This window comes from Nuphar pumila, chromosome 6 (assembly GCF_984573655.1).
Source record: "Nuphar pumila chromosome 6, dmNupPumi1.hap1.1, whole genome shotgun sequence".
Classification (NCBI taxonomy): Eukaryota; Viridiplantae; Streptophyta; class Magnoliopsida; order Nymphaeales; family Nymphaeaceae; genus Nuphar; species Nuphar pumila.
In genome coordinates this window covers 26026501-26043818 of record NC_143254.1, presented here as the reverse complement: position 1 = coordinate 26043818, position 17318 = coordinate 26026501, and the positions used below count along the sequence as shown (strand labels likewise).

The 17318-nt window shown below is 37.9% G+C and overlaps 1 protein-coding gene across 1 annotated transcript in view; it reads right to left on the bottom strand.

Moving 5' to 3' along the window:
• The window catches only part of LOC149834423 (gamma-soluble NSF attachment protein-like), a 33365-nt gene extending 20693 nt beyond the window's left edge, over positions 1–12672 (bottom strand). The window contains exon 1 of the mRNA XM_090011398.1: positions 12489–12672. Coding sequence (XP_089867524.1) covers positions 12489–12550 — 62 coding nt within the window. The 5' untranslated portion in view covers positions 12551–12672. The remainder of the gene's footprint in view (positions 1–12488) is intronic.
• Positions 12673–17318: the final 4646 nt, after the last annotated feature.

Genomic DNA, 17318 nt, shown 5'->3' with positions numbered 1-17318 from the left:
TTGCTAATTATAAAGGCTTGATTTATTTCTTGGATTATTCCAAATCCTTTTTCCCACATGACATAGCTTAAATATTTCATGTTGTGTTGATTAAGTCTTTTTATAATGATCATGATTAAACATAATTTCGTAGATATACAACATTATTGTCATATGACATATTTTTGTGATTAATTATGTTGGACCTTTGATTCAATTTTTAATCGGTCCTCTTTTCTTTGAAAAATGGTTCCTTAAGTGTTTATTGCCTTTTTGTGGCATTTATATTTGCCCATCACATGCTATTTAATGCATCATTTGTTTGGCCTTATTATTGTTTTATTACAGATGTTTGTTGAGGTGAGTTATGAGCACCTCGTGTTATATCATTCTAGATTGTCCACTTGCCATATTATAGATGGTTGTTGAGGTGAGTTATGGGCACCTTGGGACTCTAAAATGATTTGTTATATGATCTCTAATTATGAGTGTGTCACTCATTTTTTCTCTTTTGGCCATTGATCTAATGGATGCTCTCATTTATATGTAAATGTGATGGATATATGGTGTTTAAAACCTTAAATGTTTTAAGGTATATTAAAATTAAGGGTTTTGGGATTATAGCCCAACCTCTTTAGTTGTTTATGAATCTTATGAGTGCATTTGCACATTTGTGATTCTGTGTGTTGTGCTTGTTGTGCACAAGTGTTCCAAGTGTTCTTGGTGTGTGTATGTTCACACATTTATTCTCAAGGTTATTGCGTTATCAACTAAAGTATCTTGTTGAAGATACTTCCAAAATGATATTGTTATGGGTATTCTTTTTTGAAGAATATTGTTTCAAGGTTTTATTTATATGTTTGTCATTATAAGTTTTATTGCCTCAAAAGTCTTCTCCTTTTATAGCCCCTTATCTAAGTGTCATCATATGTAGACAAGAATTTTATTACACATTCGTGTGTTGTTAGCCCTTTGTTGGCTTTTGCTCTCTTGGTCTAGTAGCTGAACACACTTGTCTTGAGTGTTATTATATGTAGACAAGGCATGTTGATTCACACCATGGTGTGTGATTTTAGCCTATGTTGGCATTTGTGTCCTTGTTCTAGTCGCTTAGATGTATGCCCATGGTTGGCTTATTTCACTCATTTCAAGTGCCATCTTATGTAAACAAGAGATGTATTGTGTTTTAGCCCATGATTGGCTTGTTACTCTTGTTCTAGTAGCTGAACATACTTGGTTTTGAGTATATTTTTACGTAGACAAGAGATGTTTTTGGTCCATGTTGGCGTGTATTATCTTGTTCTTGTCGTAGATGTACTCATTTCAAGTATTATTATATGTAGACAAGAGGTTCTTTTGCACACCTTTGTGTGTGTCTTTGGCTTTTAATGACATTATATTTATATTCTTGATCTAGTAGCTTATACACTTGATTTATGGGTTTTGGAGGACTAATGAGGTAGTTGTTTGTAATGGATGAACTATTGTTGAAATTTGCAAAATTTCATTCATGACTTGTGTTTTAAGACATTCAAGTGAATCATATTTTTTGATATGCATATTTTAAAATCAAGTTGATTTTTTGGCATTTAATCTATATATTAAGTGCTTACAGTTTTTCGGCATATTTTGTATTTGACATGCAAAATGAGTCTTTTGTCTCAAATGATATTCATTTTTGAATCTTGGGTGGATGCTTTAATATATTTAGTCAAATCATGCTTCTTATATATGACATTTGTTTGACATAGATCAACAATAGAGTTTTTCACATCTTTAGGGAGAAGATCTATTGAACATTTGCATCCGTGTTCATTTTGACTAAAGTATGTTTGGAGCATGTTCATTAATGATTTTATTTAAGTGTTAATTCATTTCATGATAGTATATGCATATGCTCATCATGGCCTTTTAGGCCCTCATTCAATAAAGCATATGCCTCTTCGTAGGCTTATTGTGGTGTCCCTTAGTGGACCATTTTGTTATTTCCCATTGTGGGGTTGTGTTTGTCCAATATTGGACCTTATGAATGCATTATGCATTCTTGCAATTCATTTCCGCTCACTCTTTAACATGATATTTGATTTTTGAAACTTTGGTTTTCTAAATTTTCCTATTATGCATAAATTTTGCACCTTGTTAGGAATGTTCCTTTTTGAGTAAAGTGCAAAGATATTTTTTACTTGTTCTTTGTTGTTATTCCTCAGGATCTTGAAGATAAGAAGAAAAAAAGTACCTTGGATAGATCATGGAAGGTGCTCATCGTTAAAGACGTTGGAGGAAGACATTTGCAATGGCATTCGTATTGAAGGCTCTTGAAGCCTTGAGATTCTTCCTCTTGCTTTCTTCAATCTTTTCGTTCCCCCACGCAAAGCTTGAGGGGGGTGTTAAAATGTATCATTCAACATTTGTAATATTATATATATTTTATATATATAAAGGATAATACATATTCATATATGGTATATATGCATATTTATTATCCTAATTATATATATATAATATATATTTCACTATTTATAGGCATAGGGGTAGTTTAGACATTTCACAGTTTTACGCATATTCCATTTGGAATATGTTTGTAATTTTATTTTTAATTTTCCTTTTTTAATTTTTCTCTTTTTTGTGGTTTGTGCCACCTAGGGAGGCTCCCCAAAGAGTCGTTGGGGGCTCCCAACGACTTCTTTGGGAGCCCCCTAGGTGGCTCCTCTCTTGTGTTATAAATAGGGGTCTCCCCCTTGTAATTCCTTCACTCCTTGGAGGAGCTTATGCTCCATTGTATACGGTTTTACCCTCTTCTCCTTATTTCTTCAATAATATTCAACTTATGACTTTAAGTCATATTTATCCCTTTTATGGGTTTATGTATTAACACTTGATGTGCTTGTGTTGTTCCCTTAAGTGGGTATATTCGCACTTAATGTGCATATGTATGGGTTCATTATCGAACCTAAAATATTCAAAGTCACTTTCTAACATATATATATATATATATATATGAAGTACATTTTAACAGGTTACTTTCCCAATCTTCTACCTTGGATTGATGCTCATTAATGGCTTTGATGCAGTCATCACCATCTAGAGCCTTCTCAACGCCTCCTTCAATTTTGGTGAGCTTTAAGGTGGGTTCAAGAGTGGTGCCCATCACAAAGCCCCACAACTTCTTACCTCTTAGATGATTTTCCATAGAAGATGCCCACGTAAGATAGTTTGCACCATTGAGTTTGAAGGAGAGCTCAACTCTTGATTCATGCTCCATTGATGACGGGAAGAATAGAATATGACAAGCTCCAAGGATCTTTCAAGAATATAGAAAATCCGATGGCTCTGATACCATGTAATGAAAATAGCAGAAGTACCAATGACCCAATGAACTCTTTAAAAGAGTCACACAAAGAGCCGAGAACACAAGCACGTAAAGTGCGCAAATAACCCACTAAGGGGTAAAGTGCCTTAGAGGCAAAAATATATTGAATAAAGAGGAAAAAAGATGGGTTTAAAACCCTTACAATGCAAGAGGGAGAGCCCTCTTTTTATAGAGGAGAAAAAGGTAGAGAGAGAGACCACATAGGGGCTCCCTTCTAGTCGTTGGGAGCCCCAACTGTCATATTAATGACCATTGGGGCCCCAACGACCGGAAGGTGGGGCCCCTAGTGGTCCTATTACAATGATTAAAAAAAGAAGAAAAAAAGAAGAAGAAAAGGAAAATAAAAAATAAAAAGAAAAACCTAAAGTAAAAAGTACATGGGGAATTACAAAAATACCCCTATCGGGTATTAGAATTAAAAATATATGTGTATATATACTTATATATATATGAATGTATATATATAAGTATATGTATATATATATATATATATTTATATATACATATTTTAACAGTCCAAACTTCAAAGCCTCCACTGATGATCCCGGTGCCATAGACTTGAAAACTCAGCATTAGCAACCTATTGAACAATAGGTCTAACCTTGGTGGAAAATGATCAGGTGAGAGATCAGTGTCTACGCACTTGTGATGCAGACCTAAGTGAAAACCCAGCCGCACGGTCAGGTGAGTGTGCAGAAGAGGTATTCGGCCAGCCGAGTGGGTATGAGCAGAGTGCAGGGTGATCAGCACCGGTAAAGAGTCAAGGTCAGCACGGTGTCAGCAGAGGGTTTAAGTATGTCAGCAGCAGGGCTTGATACGTGGGTTGCCCATGTTAAAATGTAAAACTGTACATATATGTATATATAATAATATTATATTATTATATATATATATAAATACATTTTTAATTTCTTTCTTTTCTGTATTTTTTTTTCTTTATTTTTATTTTTTGTCTTTATGTCATCTAGTTCAGTTTGAACTAGAATGACTGTTGCTAGTCAAGTCCTGTCCAGACTTGACTAGCAATAGAGCTGTTGGACTGACACAGTCCAACAGCTCTTAATAGAGCTGTTGGACTGACACATTCCAACAGCTCTAAATAGAGCTGTTGGACTGTGCCCAACAGCTCTATTGAGTCCTCTTTCAGCTGTGTATATAAAGGGGTGCAGCCCCTCTTGTATTTCACTCCAATGCTTCTTAAGCAATTGGTTTTTCATATCAATAAAGAATACATTTTTATTTTTATTTTGTTTCCAGTTATACCCTTTTTAAGGGTTATGCTTTAGTGTCATTCTTGACACTTGCTCTTGTTAATCAAAGCTCGTGTTTCGAAGATCCCCATTTCATTTCATGGTATCAGAGCCGCGGAAGTACTAAATCTTGAGGAAAAGCTGCCTCGGTTTCCGTGCCCGTTTGCAAAAGTGTTCGCCACTTGAAGAGAAGTGTTTTATCACTTCATTGGAGAAGATTTCACATCTTGTTGTATTGTTTTTTTTTTTTCTTTCTTTCTCATTTTCCTTCTTGTTTCTCTTCTATCCCTATTCTTTCTCTCCTTGTAATCGATGGATGACAATGATAAAGTCACCATCATGCCTATGAAACTAAGCGATACGAACTATGTAACATGGGCTTCAATCATGAAGCACCATATATGGGGAAAAGGCTTATGGGGGATTGTGGATGGTTCCGATTCGGAACCTAAGCTATCTCTTACTAAAAAGGAGGGAGATAAAGACGTCCCTCTATCGGAAGAAGAGAAAATCAAGGCTATTGCCTCATACGAGAAGAAATGGAAAGAATGGAGAATATCTTATGCGAAGATAATGTCATGGCTTATCAATAGCGTTGACATTAAAAAATGCTCAAGTCTTGCCAAATTTGATCATGCCTATAAGGCATGGGAATACCTTAAGAATATGTATTCCCTTAAAGATATTGCACACGTGTGCAACCTCCAAGAAAAAGTTCGAATGATGACACAAGGAGACAAAACTATTCGTGAATATTACAATGGGTTGTCCGAACTTTGGGAAGAACTTTCCCTTTTAGAACCAAAGTGGCATTGTGCCGAAGACATCGAGCTTCGTCAGAAACAACTCGATGTTGAACATTTTTACCAGTTTATCACTGGATTAAGGCCGGAATTTGAAACCACTAAATCGGCCCTACTTCACCGGGGAAAAATTCCTTCTATTGTTGAAACTATTGAAGAGTTAACAATGGAAGAAAATCGTCTCCGGAAAGGTTCTTTAAAAATTGAAGATGATTCCGTTTTAGCCGTGTCTAGACCAGGGAATCATGTTCGATCATATAGGCCTCCTCACTTTAAACGACAAAATGGTGACTATGATAAGAAGAAAGTTATTTGTCATCACTGTCATGAACCGGGACACTACAGGCCACAATGTCCCAAACTTAAGGAGCTGAGAGAAAAAAGAGCTACAATTGCTGGATCGGAGCCTAAAGATCAGGATGCACCAGTTTCCCTGGCCCAACTAATAGAGATCCTTCAGCCTCTCATCAAAGGTGCCTCTTCCTCATCTGAAGCTTCAACCGGCGCAGCAGCCTCATCTTTTTCTGATTTAGGTAAAATTTCTTGGCTTCTTGACTCTGGTGCATCTTTTCATATGACCCCAAATAATCAAAGTCTATCCAAATGTGTTAAAAATAAAACAAGTGTGTCAAAGGTCTTTACTGCTGATGGGACTTCTCTTGAAATAGAAGGAATAGGAGATTTTGAAAAAATTTATAAAACAAAAAAAAAATTTATTCCAGAAATTAGACATGTTCCCAAATTAAATTTAAATCTTTTATCTGTATCTCAAATTTCTGATTATGGGTGTAATATTTCTTTTTCTTCTCATGGTTGTTGGGTACAGGATCGCCAGTCAGGCAAGCTGATTGGGGAAGGCCATAGAGAAGGAGGACTCTATTACATGGATTTTTTGGAAATGCCGAAGAAAGCTTTTTGTTATAATATTCAAAAAATAGAGTTGGAACTGTGGCATAAGAGACTTGGTCACCCACATATAGCCAAAATCCAACATTTTCCAAATCTAGGGAAATTTTGTAACTCTGAATCATTTGATTGTAAAGATTGTATTCTCGGCAAAATGAAAAGATTACCATTTCAGAACAGAACCTTTTTCTCTTCAAGACCACTTGAATTAATACACTCGGATGTTTGGGGTCCTGCACCAGTAATTTCTAAAGGAGGATTTGTTTACTATGTTATTTTTGTCGATGATTTCTCCCGACATACGTGGATGTACTTTCTCAAACATAAGTCTGAAGTATTTTCATACTTTCAAACTTTTCATAATATGGTTAAAAACAAATTTCAAAATGATATTACTATTTTTCGCACAGATTCAGGGGGAGAGTTTTTATCCACAGATTTTCAAAATTATCTTAAATTGCATGGCATCACACACCAAAGATCTTGTCCTTATACACCTCAACAAAATGGACTGGCAGAACGAAAACATCGCCATATTATAGAAACCACTAGAACTTTATTAATAGCAAATCAAGTCCCTAAAGACTTTTAGGCAGAAGCTGCCTTAACTGCCACCTATCTCATTAATAGGATGTCATCTTCTTCGTTACAAAATATCACTCCCATTGAAAAACTTATGAACATTTCTCCAGACTACTCTAGATTAAGAATATTTGGGTGCAAATGTTTCATATTTACTGACAAAAATGATAAACTTTCCCCTCGTGCGATTCCCTGTGCCTTTTTAGGATATGCTGAAAACCAGAAAGGTTATAGATGTTTTGACTTCAAAAATAATAAACTATATGTGTCTAGAAATGTTTCCTTTCTTGAAAAGGAGAGCTTCTTTGATTTTAGAAAATTAAAAGACGTCACTGAGTACTCCTTTTTGCTAGATCTAACATCAACATCTGATGAATATGACCTTGATTGTAACTTTGATGATGATCCAAGAATTATTGATCTTAATGTTGAAAATGAAGAAGTTCATAGAGATACTAGTATTCAATATTCCAGGCGACAAGAGTCTAATACTCCATGTGCACTTGAGAAATATTCTAACATTCCAACTAGACAATCATCCCGAACCTCGAGGCCTCCAGAAAAGTTTGTATCATACGAGTCTTTCTCACCCACATATAGGGCAGTTATTGCATTAATTCACTCATATGAAGAACCATCCACATATTTTCAAGCAAAAAATGATATCAAATGGATAGAAGCCATGAAAGTTGAATTAGATGCACTTGAAAAGGCTTCTACATGGAATATTCAAGATCTTCCTCCAGGGAAGAAAACTATAGGATGTCGATGGGTTTATAAAATTAAAACCAAGAGTGATGGTACTCTTGAAAGATATAAAGCCCGTTTAGTAGCCAAAGGTTATGCCCAAGAATATGTGATTGATTATGAAGAAACCTTTGCTCCGGTGGCTCGTATGACTACTGTCCGAACCTTAATTGCCTTAGCTTCTATCAAAAAATGGTCTATTTTTCAAATGGATGTCAAAAATGCTTTTTTAAATGAAAAGCTAGTTGAAGAAGTATATATGGAACCCCCTCCTGGTCTAAGTATTCCTAAGGGTAAAGTCCTTCGCTTAGAAAAAGCTCTTTATGGACTTAAACAAGCACCAAAAGCTTGGTATGATAGGTTTAGTCGTGTTATGATTGATATTGGTTTTCAATTCTGTTTAACTGACACTGCTTTGTTTATTAAGAATTCTGATGCAGGAATCATTGTGCTTCTTCTCTATGTGGATGATATGATCATCACCGGAAGCGATAAACAGGGAGTTGAAACAATCAAAACACTTCTTAAATCTCATTTTGAAATGACTGATTTGGGCTTGTTGAGATATTTTTTAGGCATTGAAGTTGCTTATTCTCCTAGAGGATATTTATTATCTCAGACTAAATTTGCTTTTGATATTGTTTTCAGGTCTGGTATTACTGATGATAAGAAAGTTGACACTCCAGAAGTTGTTAATGTTAAAATGAAGATTGATGATGGAGAACTTCTTGCAGACCCTACTCCTTACAGACAGCTTGTCGGGGCACTTTCCTATCTATCCATTACCAGACAAGATATAGCACATGCTGTTCATACAGCAAGTCAATTTCAACATGCTCCTACTTCTGTTCATATGGGAGCAGTCATGCGTATTATCAGATACATCAAGTCCTCTCTTTCACGAGGACTTTTCTTATCTTCCTCCTCTTCTCTTGATTTAATTGCATATACTGATGCTGATTGGGGAGGTGATCCCAATAACAGACACTCAACCACTGGCTTTTGTGTCTTTTTAGGGGAATCATTAATCTCGTGGAGGTGTAAAAAGCAGCAGAAGGTATCTCTCTCATCCACCGAAGCTGAATACAGAGCCATGGCAACCACGACCATGGAAGTAGTTTGGCTCCGACGACTGCTTGCTGACATGGGAGTTGAAGCAACAAAGGCTTCACAAATGTGTTGTGACAACAAAAGTGCGATCTACATTGCCAGTAACAGAACATTCCACGAACGCACCAAACACATCGAAATAGATTGTCACTACGTCAGAGAGGAATATCTACACGGGATAATTGATCTGCCATATGTCACTTCAGAATATCAGTTAGCAGACCTCTTTACAAAGCCTCTCGCTGCTCCCCGATTTCACTTTCTCTTAGACAAACTTTCGCTCATTGTACCGTAAGTTTGAGGGGGAGTGTTAAAATGTAAAACTGTACATATATGTATATATAATAATATTATATTATTATATATATATATATAAATACATTTTTAATTTCTTTCTTTTCTGTATTTTTTTTCCTTTATTTTTATTTTTTGTCTTTATGTCATCTAGTTCAGTTTGAACTAGAATGACTGTTGCTAGTCAAGTCCTGTCCAGACTTGACTAGCAATAGAGCTGTTGGACTGACACAGTCCAACAGCTCTTAATAGAGCTGTTGGACTGACACATTCCAACAGCTCTAAATAGAGCTGTTGGACTGTGCCCAACAGCTCTATTGAGTCCTCTTTCAGCTGTGTATATAAAGGGGTGCAGCCCCTCTTGTATTTCACTCCAATGCTTCTTAAGCAATTGGTTTTTCATATCAATAAAGAATACATTTTTATTTTTATTTTGTTTCCAGTTATACCCTTTTTAAGGGTTATGCTTTAGTGTCATTCTTGACACTTGCTCTTGTTAATCAAAGCTCGTGTTTCGAAGATCCCCATTTCATTTCAGCGCAGCCTTTGGCACCAAAGAAAAAGTCAACACTATAAATAGTGTTGGATTTGTAAAAATGTTCATTATGTAATCTGAAGAGTGATTTTGAGAAATAAAAATTCCGTTTTCTTTTGGCTCTACTTGGAGAGAGACCTCAAATTGAGGATCGGCCTTTTCTAGTCCCACTCATAGACTAGTAAAGGAATTACAACACAACACTTCACATTCATTCACCTCTGTCTCTCATTTCCGAAGTAGTGCAACTGTTGAGATGATGAGATGAAGGTTAATCTCGACGATCGGATCATCATTCGGCATTGACGTATATCTTCGGGTGATTTGATCCACTGCTGCAGCAGTTTGAATTGCATCAGCCGATAGCTGCACATGGCACAAGCTGTCCATTGCCCCAGACGAATCAATGAGCAATTCAGCTCATGATCGTCTCTCCTTACACTGCATATGAGTGCAAGCACACTAATATTTTGCTAAATCTTAGCTAGACTTGATACATTCCATTTGCAGCTGCAGTATCACGATTGCATACATTATGTGCACTTCATCCGTATCTGCACTCTTCAGACCGCAGCAATAATGCATCCGACAACTTTGAGCTAACTGCTCACTGCGTCGATCCAGTGCGCAAAGTTAAGTGCATAAACAACTAACTCAGTCCTAAGCTTTTTTATGCTAGTACTGTGGATTGCTTGCTTGATTGCAGGCCTTAAAAACAACTCAATTGCCAAGCACCTTCATCGCAGTGCTTACATCGTGAGCGCGCATAATTGAGGATGCTGCCAAGGTGGAACGCTCTCCTCCACACACACCAGCACACGTCTTCACAGAGACGTCTGCGTGTGCCAGTTCATATCGCCTGTGAGCGCTTGTGCGTGCGAGTGTGATAAGCACCTGTGCGTGCGAGTGTGTTAAGCGCCTGTGTGTGCCATGTGTTAAAGAACGCCTGTGTGCGCCGTGTGTTAAAGAACGCCTATGCGCACCGTGTGAAACGAGCCTGTGTGCATGAGCGAGTACCTGTGCCTGCGTGCACCGTGTGTTAAGGAGCGCCTGTGTGCGCCAAACAATAGAGTGCCTACGTGCACAATTGAGGTAGCGGTTAGTGCAGTGTACGTATCCTGGAGGCAGTGCAACAATGTGCTTGCAAGTGCAGTCATTATGCCTTGTGCGAATACCAAGCAATCCAGCCGCTGAAGATATTTTATCATTCTTCAATGGAACAACATGATTACTGGAGACATGAGTTCTTAAAGTAGACCAGTGTCATGCATCTAAGAATACAGACTTAAATATTCAGTGTGTATTTGTGACTTGTTCCAATTTTGACTATCATAACAACCAAGAAAATCAAATTAATGCCTCTCACTTCAAAGGCTGAATATCTTCCCCTCTACGATGTTGAACTTCAAATGATGCAAATTGGAACATGAAAAAGGCACTGTAGAGGTTTAGAGTTATTCTATCAAAACGCAACCAGATATCTTTTATGCATAGTTGGCAAACCCGGCGAGTTGACTCGGGAATCGCCTGAGTCGACCTGGATCGGACCCCTACTGGGTCATGATTCAGGACTGCCGATCCAACCCATTAAATTTTTTTTTATGATGTATTTTATTATTTTAATGCATAATTCTTATATAAAGTCACTTGTTATGAAAAATCTAATATTGTTCAATGAAAAAAAAATAATAATCACGTATAATTATATGTTTTTGTAACTTATCTATTGGCATATTAGCTTGAAGTTTAGTTATTTACATGTCTTATTCATGTGCTTACACAATAAAATATAGATTCCTGACTCGTCGAGTCACCGAGTCAACCCGCTGACTCGGTGACCCAGTAGGGGTCCGATCCGAGACCGAGTCACGAGTGTGCCAACTATGCTTTTATGTTCATAGCAGAACCATAATTCTCTCCCACAATGAAGGATACAATATCGAAGAATAAACCATACTCAAATTATGCAATTAATGCTGTTGATGTTTTCCTAGATCAATGATATTGCTGCAACGTACTGATGTTCTAGTGCTTCAATTTAAAATTATCATATTCAGCTCTCCCAAATCTAAAAAGAATCCCTCGTATTGCACTTCATGGTACCAAATTGTAAACACCTTTCCCAAATTGTAAACACCTTTCCATAGATAAAGGAAATGATGTAAGTATTACATATATAGAAGTCCTTATCTTTAAAGTACACACCACCAATTATGTATCTAACCAACAAATTTAGTCTACGGTGACACCAGTACTTCATATATGTCATCGTAGTAATACCTGATCATATTCAGTGTCTTAGCCAACTGGACACCACAGTTCTACACCGAAACTTCTTTGCATCAGACTAGGCATCACATTAACCATTTACTAAAGAATAGCTTAAATCCGATGCCATTATCCGTTTAAACATTACAGCATCTAGAACAATTGTGAAGCTTAATTATCATATTATCTGCATCACCCAAATTTCAGAAACTCATATGCGGTGTTCATTTACCGAATAATAAATGAAAAGCATAACATCATCGATAATCGACATCTCAACAAAGTTTAATCAAACACGGCGTCTCGTAGGTGACACAAATTTGCGGAACATTTCATGAAAAAATGGAGTTCGAAAGCCACATCTCTCATCCATGCGTAGAAACCAACAAATGATCACCCATAATTCAATCGCTTGAAGCAATCGATCAATACTTAATGAAAAAGAAACGCTAAAAGAATCATGTAAAAAATCGCCCAAATGAATGACATTACCCATCGACTATAAGACTAGTAAACAGGAATAGATGAGGAAAAAAAAAACTCATCAACGTTCTCGGATGATTAGTTTTCGACAACAGGAAATGGGTCGCATCAAATAACGAAAAAAAAAAAGGAACAACGAGTGGGAAGAGTAAGAGGATTACATCTTATCGGCCATGGTCATCATCTTCTCTGCATCTTGCAGCTTGGGGTCGGTACTCGCCATTGCTGACCTCCTTCCCCCGCTGCTGCTTCTCTCTCAAAATGAGGAATGCAAGAGAAGGGTGCAAAAGACGGTGTAATAAGACTTTCGCCAAAAGTAAGAGTGTTGAATCTAAAAATCAAGTCCAACAGTTTGATGCGGCCACTATTACAGAAAAGAGGTCATTATGAAATTAAATGAAAAAGATAGGAAAAGTTTGGGGAATTATGGAGTAAGAAGTATCCGTTGAAGTGCTTTGTTTGGACTTGTTCTTTAAACTCACTACGGACTGGCGAAAACGTTCGCCAACCCCTCTTAGGCTAGACAACTGAACGAGCTCCTGCTTGAATGCGGACGCAAACGGTTCGGATTTCGGATCAGAAAATTGATTCGACAGACGGATCGGTTGGGATCTGAGACAGCTAAAATTTGCAAAAAAAAAAAAATTGCTTAATCCGAAGGCTTGGAACATAACCGTAGGGATGCAAACGGTTCGGATTTCAGATCCTAAACTTGTAAAATTCTCCTCCTGAATCCGACCCCTTTGCAACCCTATATATCCGTGTCTCAAGCCTTGTCACAAAAGTTGGCGATATTTTGAAAATATCTTGGCTCCTATCACAACATTTTCAAAAGCACAAGAATCCTGAATAAATTGCAGCACTTCAAAATATTACTTATTTTAAAAATATAACGAGTTGTTTTATGTTGATACTGATACGGTAATAATAATGTCTTTTTTTTTTGTTAAGGAACCCTCACTGAGAATAGGGATGACAATGGACCCGGGTGGGGGACAAGGTCTCCACCCCGGTCTCAAAACCCGAACCTCCATCCCTGCACGGGGATGGATTTTAACCTCCACCCGCATTTTATGTCCTCCATCCCCGGTCTAAACGGGGCGAGGCGGGGTACGGCCGGTATTGTCATCCCTTAAAAAGATCGGAGATGGGGCAGTCGCGGGGTAAGGCGGGAATCGGGGTGGGGACGGAATGGGACTGGGGAAAGCGTAAGTCCATCCCTGCCTTCATCCATCCCTGCCTTCATCCGCGCATGGGGATGAATTTTAACCTTCATTCCTGCCTCTATCCCTGTTTCATGCCCTTTTCCTGCCTCTATCCCTGTTTCATGCCCTTCTTCCCAGGTCCAAATGGAGCAAGGTGGGGCGGGGCCCCATTTCCCCCCTGCCATCCCTAACCTAGAACCAGCCCTACAAAGAAAAACTCTGAGTTGAAGACACAACCACCTAGCATTGGGTGCTCCAACAATACAGTAACAATAATGTCATAACAACATTTTTAAGAGAACATTTTTTATGCAGCGGTGCGGACACTAACAGCCACCCATCATTAACATTTCTCGAGATGGAGACCATACTCATCTCAAAAAATGCCAAGATGTGTGGCTGTCAGCAATGCAGCATCACTTCATATAATGTGAAGACTTTAATTTTGTTTTTATTTTTAAACTTTTTATATTTTAATAATTTGGAAGATTTTCCCCCAAAGCAACATTTAAATAATTTATAGCAAGATTTCACCTAGAAATTCCTGAGATAGATAACTGACCTCTACCAGTTATACAACTATACCATTCGGTTTTGAACCTACAACGTCCCAATAAAAGGGTCCCAACAGAAAGTGACGTGCACTAGCTGCTTCTACCAGATAAGCGGAGCCCCGTTGGTAACATTCTTTTTAAACACTTACCAGGACTTGATTCAGGCGCAACCGAGACCACCCAATATTCCTCAACAACGTGCCTCGGTGCCTATACCAAAAATGCAATCCTAATATGGGTGTCAATGAGTCGGTTTTACCTGGATCCGACCTGAACAAAACCCTAAAGGATCCGGGTATAGTGATAAATAGTAAAACCCGATTAAGACTCGGATCCTGACCCAAAGGTCCGATTAATACATAGACCTGGTATAGTTTGTGAAATTTTATACCAGACCTGGACCTGACCCGAGTTCCGATTAAGACCCGCAAATTATCAATGTAAAAATGATAAAAAAAAAATATGGTTTTACCGGGTATGGTCCAGGTATTGTTCATGTAGTTCTTATCGGGCCCGTGTATGGTTTTTCTTGTAGTGGACCTGATTAGACCCTGATCTGGATCCGATATCATACCCGAAAATCGGGTCTAAGTCTGGTTTCATCTGGGTCCAAACCAAATTAAATCCAACCTTGTGATGTGAGCCATACATGATTAGCTCATCGGGCCTGTTTTGTGGGTCTAAGTATGATTGTTTTCAGGTTCAGTATCAGCTGGAGTGGATATCCAACCTGTTGGAAGTTGCTTTTAGGACGGTTTGGTGAGGATTGCCCTGTATCCATTATCTAATTTTAGTGATAGTGGATAAAACGATGATGTGGCCCTTCGGAGATTAGTTCATATGGTTAAAAATGGACAGTGGATATTGAACTACAGATTGTGAATGAAGCATTCTAGCATTGAAGCCACATTCAATTGCGGTAATGGATGCCACCAGTGAGTTTCGAACATATGACGTCCCATCAACTTGGTGACATTCACTAGTCACCCTTACCAGATGAGCAGAGCCCTTGGGGCCTAGAGGTTCAGAAAAGTTGTCACTGGGAGAGTACAGAAGTCTGGCAGGGTTGGCTCGAGCAGTTCTAACAAAGTTGGCTTTAGCAAAGTGGAGAACTGTGCCAACATTGCCTTCAACTTAGCTAAGTAGGTGGGTATGGCAAGGTTTGCTTGGACAACTTTAGTAAAGTTGATTTGGGCAGAGTAGACAACCCTAGAAAAGTTGGCTTTGGCACTCGGGCCAAAGTTGGCTTAAGCTGGGTTGGCACGGTTGGTAGCATAGTGACAAACGTTAATAACGGCAAAATCTTGTTTTTCAAAAACTCTAAAGAATTTTTTTTATAAATCTCGCATCTTTTTCAGCAAAATCTTGGCAATAAAAAATATAAAAAATACTTTTATAAGAAAATAATAATAAGTATTATTTAAAAATAAAAAACACAGTTTTTTCACTATAAATAGCCTTTTAAAACGTAAATATAGATTTTAAATTGTGGTATTTGTGTTTTTTTGTAAATCTCGTGATATTTCGAAAATCTTGCAAGAAATTGCCATTTTAAAATTTCAAGCAATTTCTCGTGATATTATTGCGAGATTTTCATAAATCTTGCGATATTTGTCACAGAAGTCGGTAGTAGAGGAAATTCAGACCGGAGGAAATTGGGAATGGTTGAAAGAGTTGGCTTTTCGAGTTCCGGCCGATTGACGGCAACGGGCTTGATTGCAAACAATGCTTAGCATTGACAGAAAGAGGAACAGAGCCAAGATTAGACAATTTGTGGAGGCCATGAGAGGATGCTATGAGCCGTCCACAAGCTTGCAGTATATACGAGGAACTGATAGAACGCTTTGAATGGAGTTGTAGAGAAAACTGATTTGGTCAGGCTATTGGTGGGAGAGAAGTTGGTAATGTACTCAGTTTGATTGGCTGAAACACTTTTGTAGTTAGAAATTTATGTTGGTTGGTGAGCTGCATGTTGGGTGGTTCTTTATGATGTACAAAGCCTTATGGTTTTTCACGTGAAATAGGAGCATGGTTTCAACAAGCATATATATTTTTAATAAAGCTCTTCTTTTTCAGGATGAATAAAAAAAAAGCCCTTCTTAATAGAAACCAAAATAACAAGAAATATGTCAACTTCTGTAGAGTAGAAGTGTCTCAACCTTTCAACTGCGGTGGACCGAGTTTGTTCACAGCTCAATGGTTTTTCACCAAGCTAATCAGCTTAAAAGTCTGATTAAGTTAGCCAGAATTTTTACTCATGCAGATTTTTTTTAGAGAATAATAAGCATAGCATGTTTGTCAACTCTTTCAAACATTTGATCAAGTTAGTTTTTGGCGTTCGAACCAATCTCAACTCCACTTTGGCTTAAACTAGTTTAATCTAACTATGCACAAGTGATTTAGAGAAAGACCATAGCAGTTGTGATCAATATGGCCCTGTAGATATGACCTACATTGTCTGTTTTTGTGAGAATTGACAATTTGTTTGCCGAATTCCGATGTGCCAGTGTTTTCTTTTTTGTCCGGCAATTTAAAAATCAAGTGCTGTAATTGGAAGTGACTATTGACCTTGAAGCAAGTCCTCTCTCCTCTTGGAATCTTTTCTAGTTTTGCTGTTTATTGACTCCGACTGGGTTCTATCCCCTCTTGGATGATGATACATGCTCTGTTTTTGTGAGAATTGACAATTGGTTTGCCGAATTCTGATATGCTAGTGTTTTCTCTTTTGTCTGGCAATTTAAAAATCAAGTGTTGTAATTGCAAGTGAATATTGACCTTGAAGCAAGTCCTCCCCCCTCTTGGACCCTTTCCTAGTTTTGCTGTTGATCGACTCTGGCTGTGGTGTCCGAGTTAGATCTCTTCTTGGATGATGTCCAGGCTTCTAGCCAATGCCATCCAAGATTTGGTTTCTCCGTCTCTTGGGCAGATTCCTCCTATTTGATCCCTAGTTTCACCCAAGGTAATGGACAATGCCAAGGTCTTGTCTTTGAATCTCTTCTCGTCCAAGATGAAGGAGGATCATCTTATCCGTAGGAGTCCTGACCTTGATCGAGCTATTCATATCTCTCTTACCTAGCTTCAGGCCAAGATTTTTTCCTCTGGTGCATCCGCCTGGGCCTTTTACTGATCAAGGAGTTATTTATCTAAGGGATGCCTCCTCCTTGCTACAATCGATTCCCAATATAAAGGTTATTCAATGCAAACGAGAAGGTTGGTGTCTCCCCTTGATGCA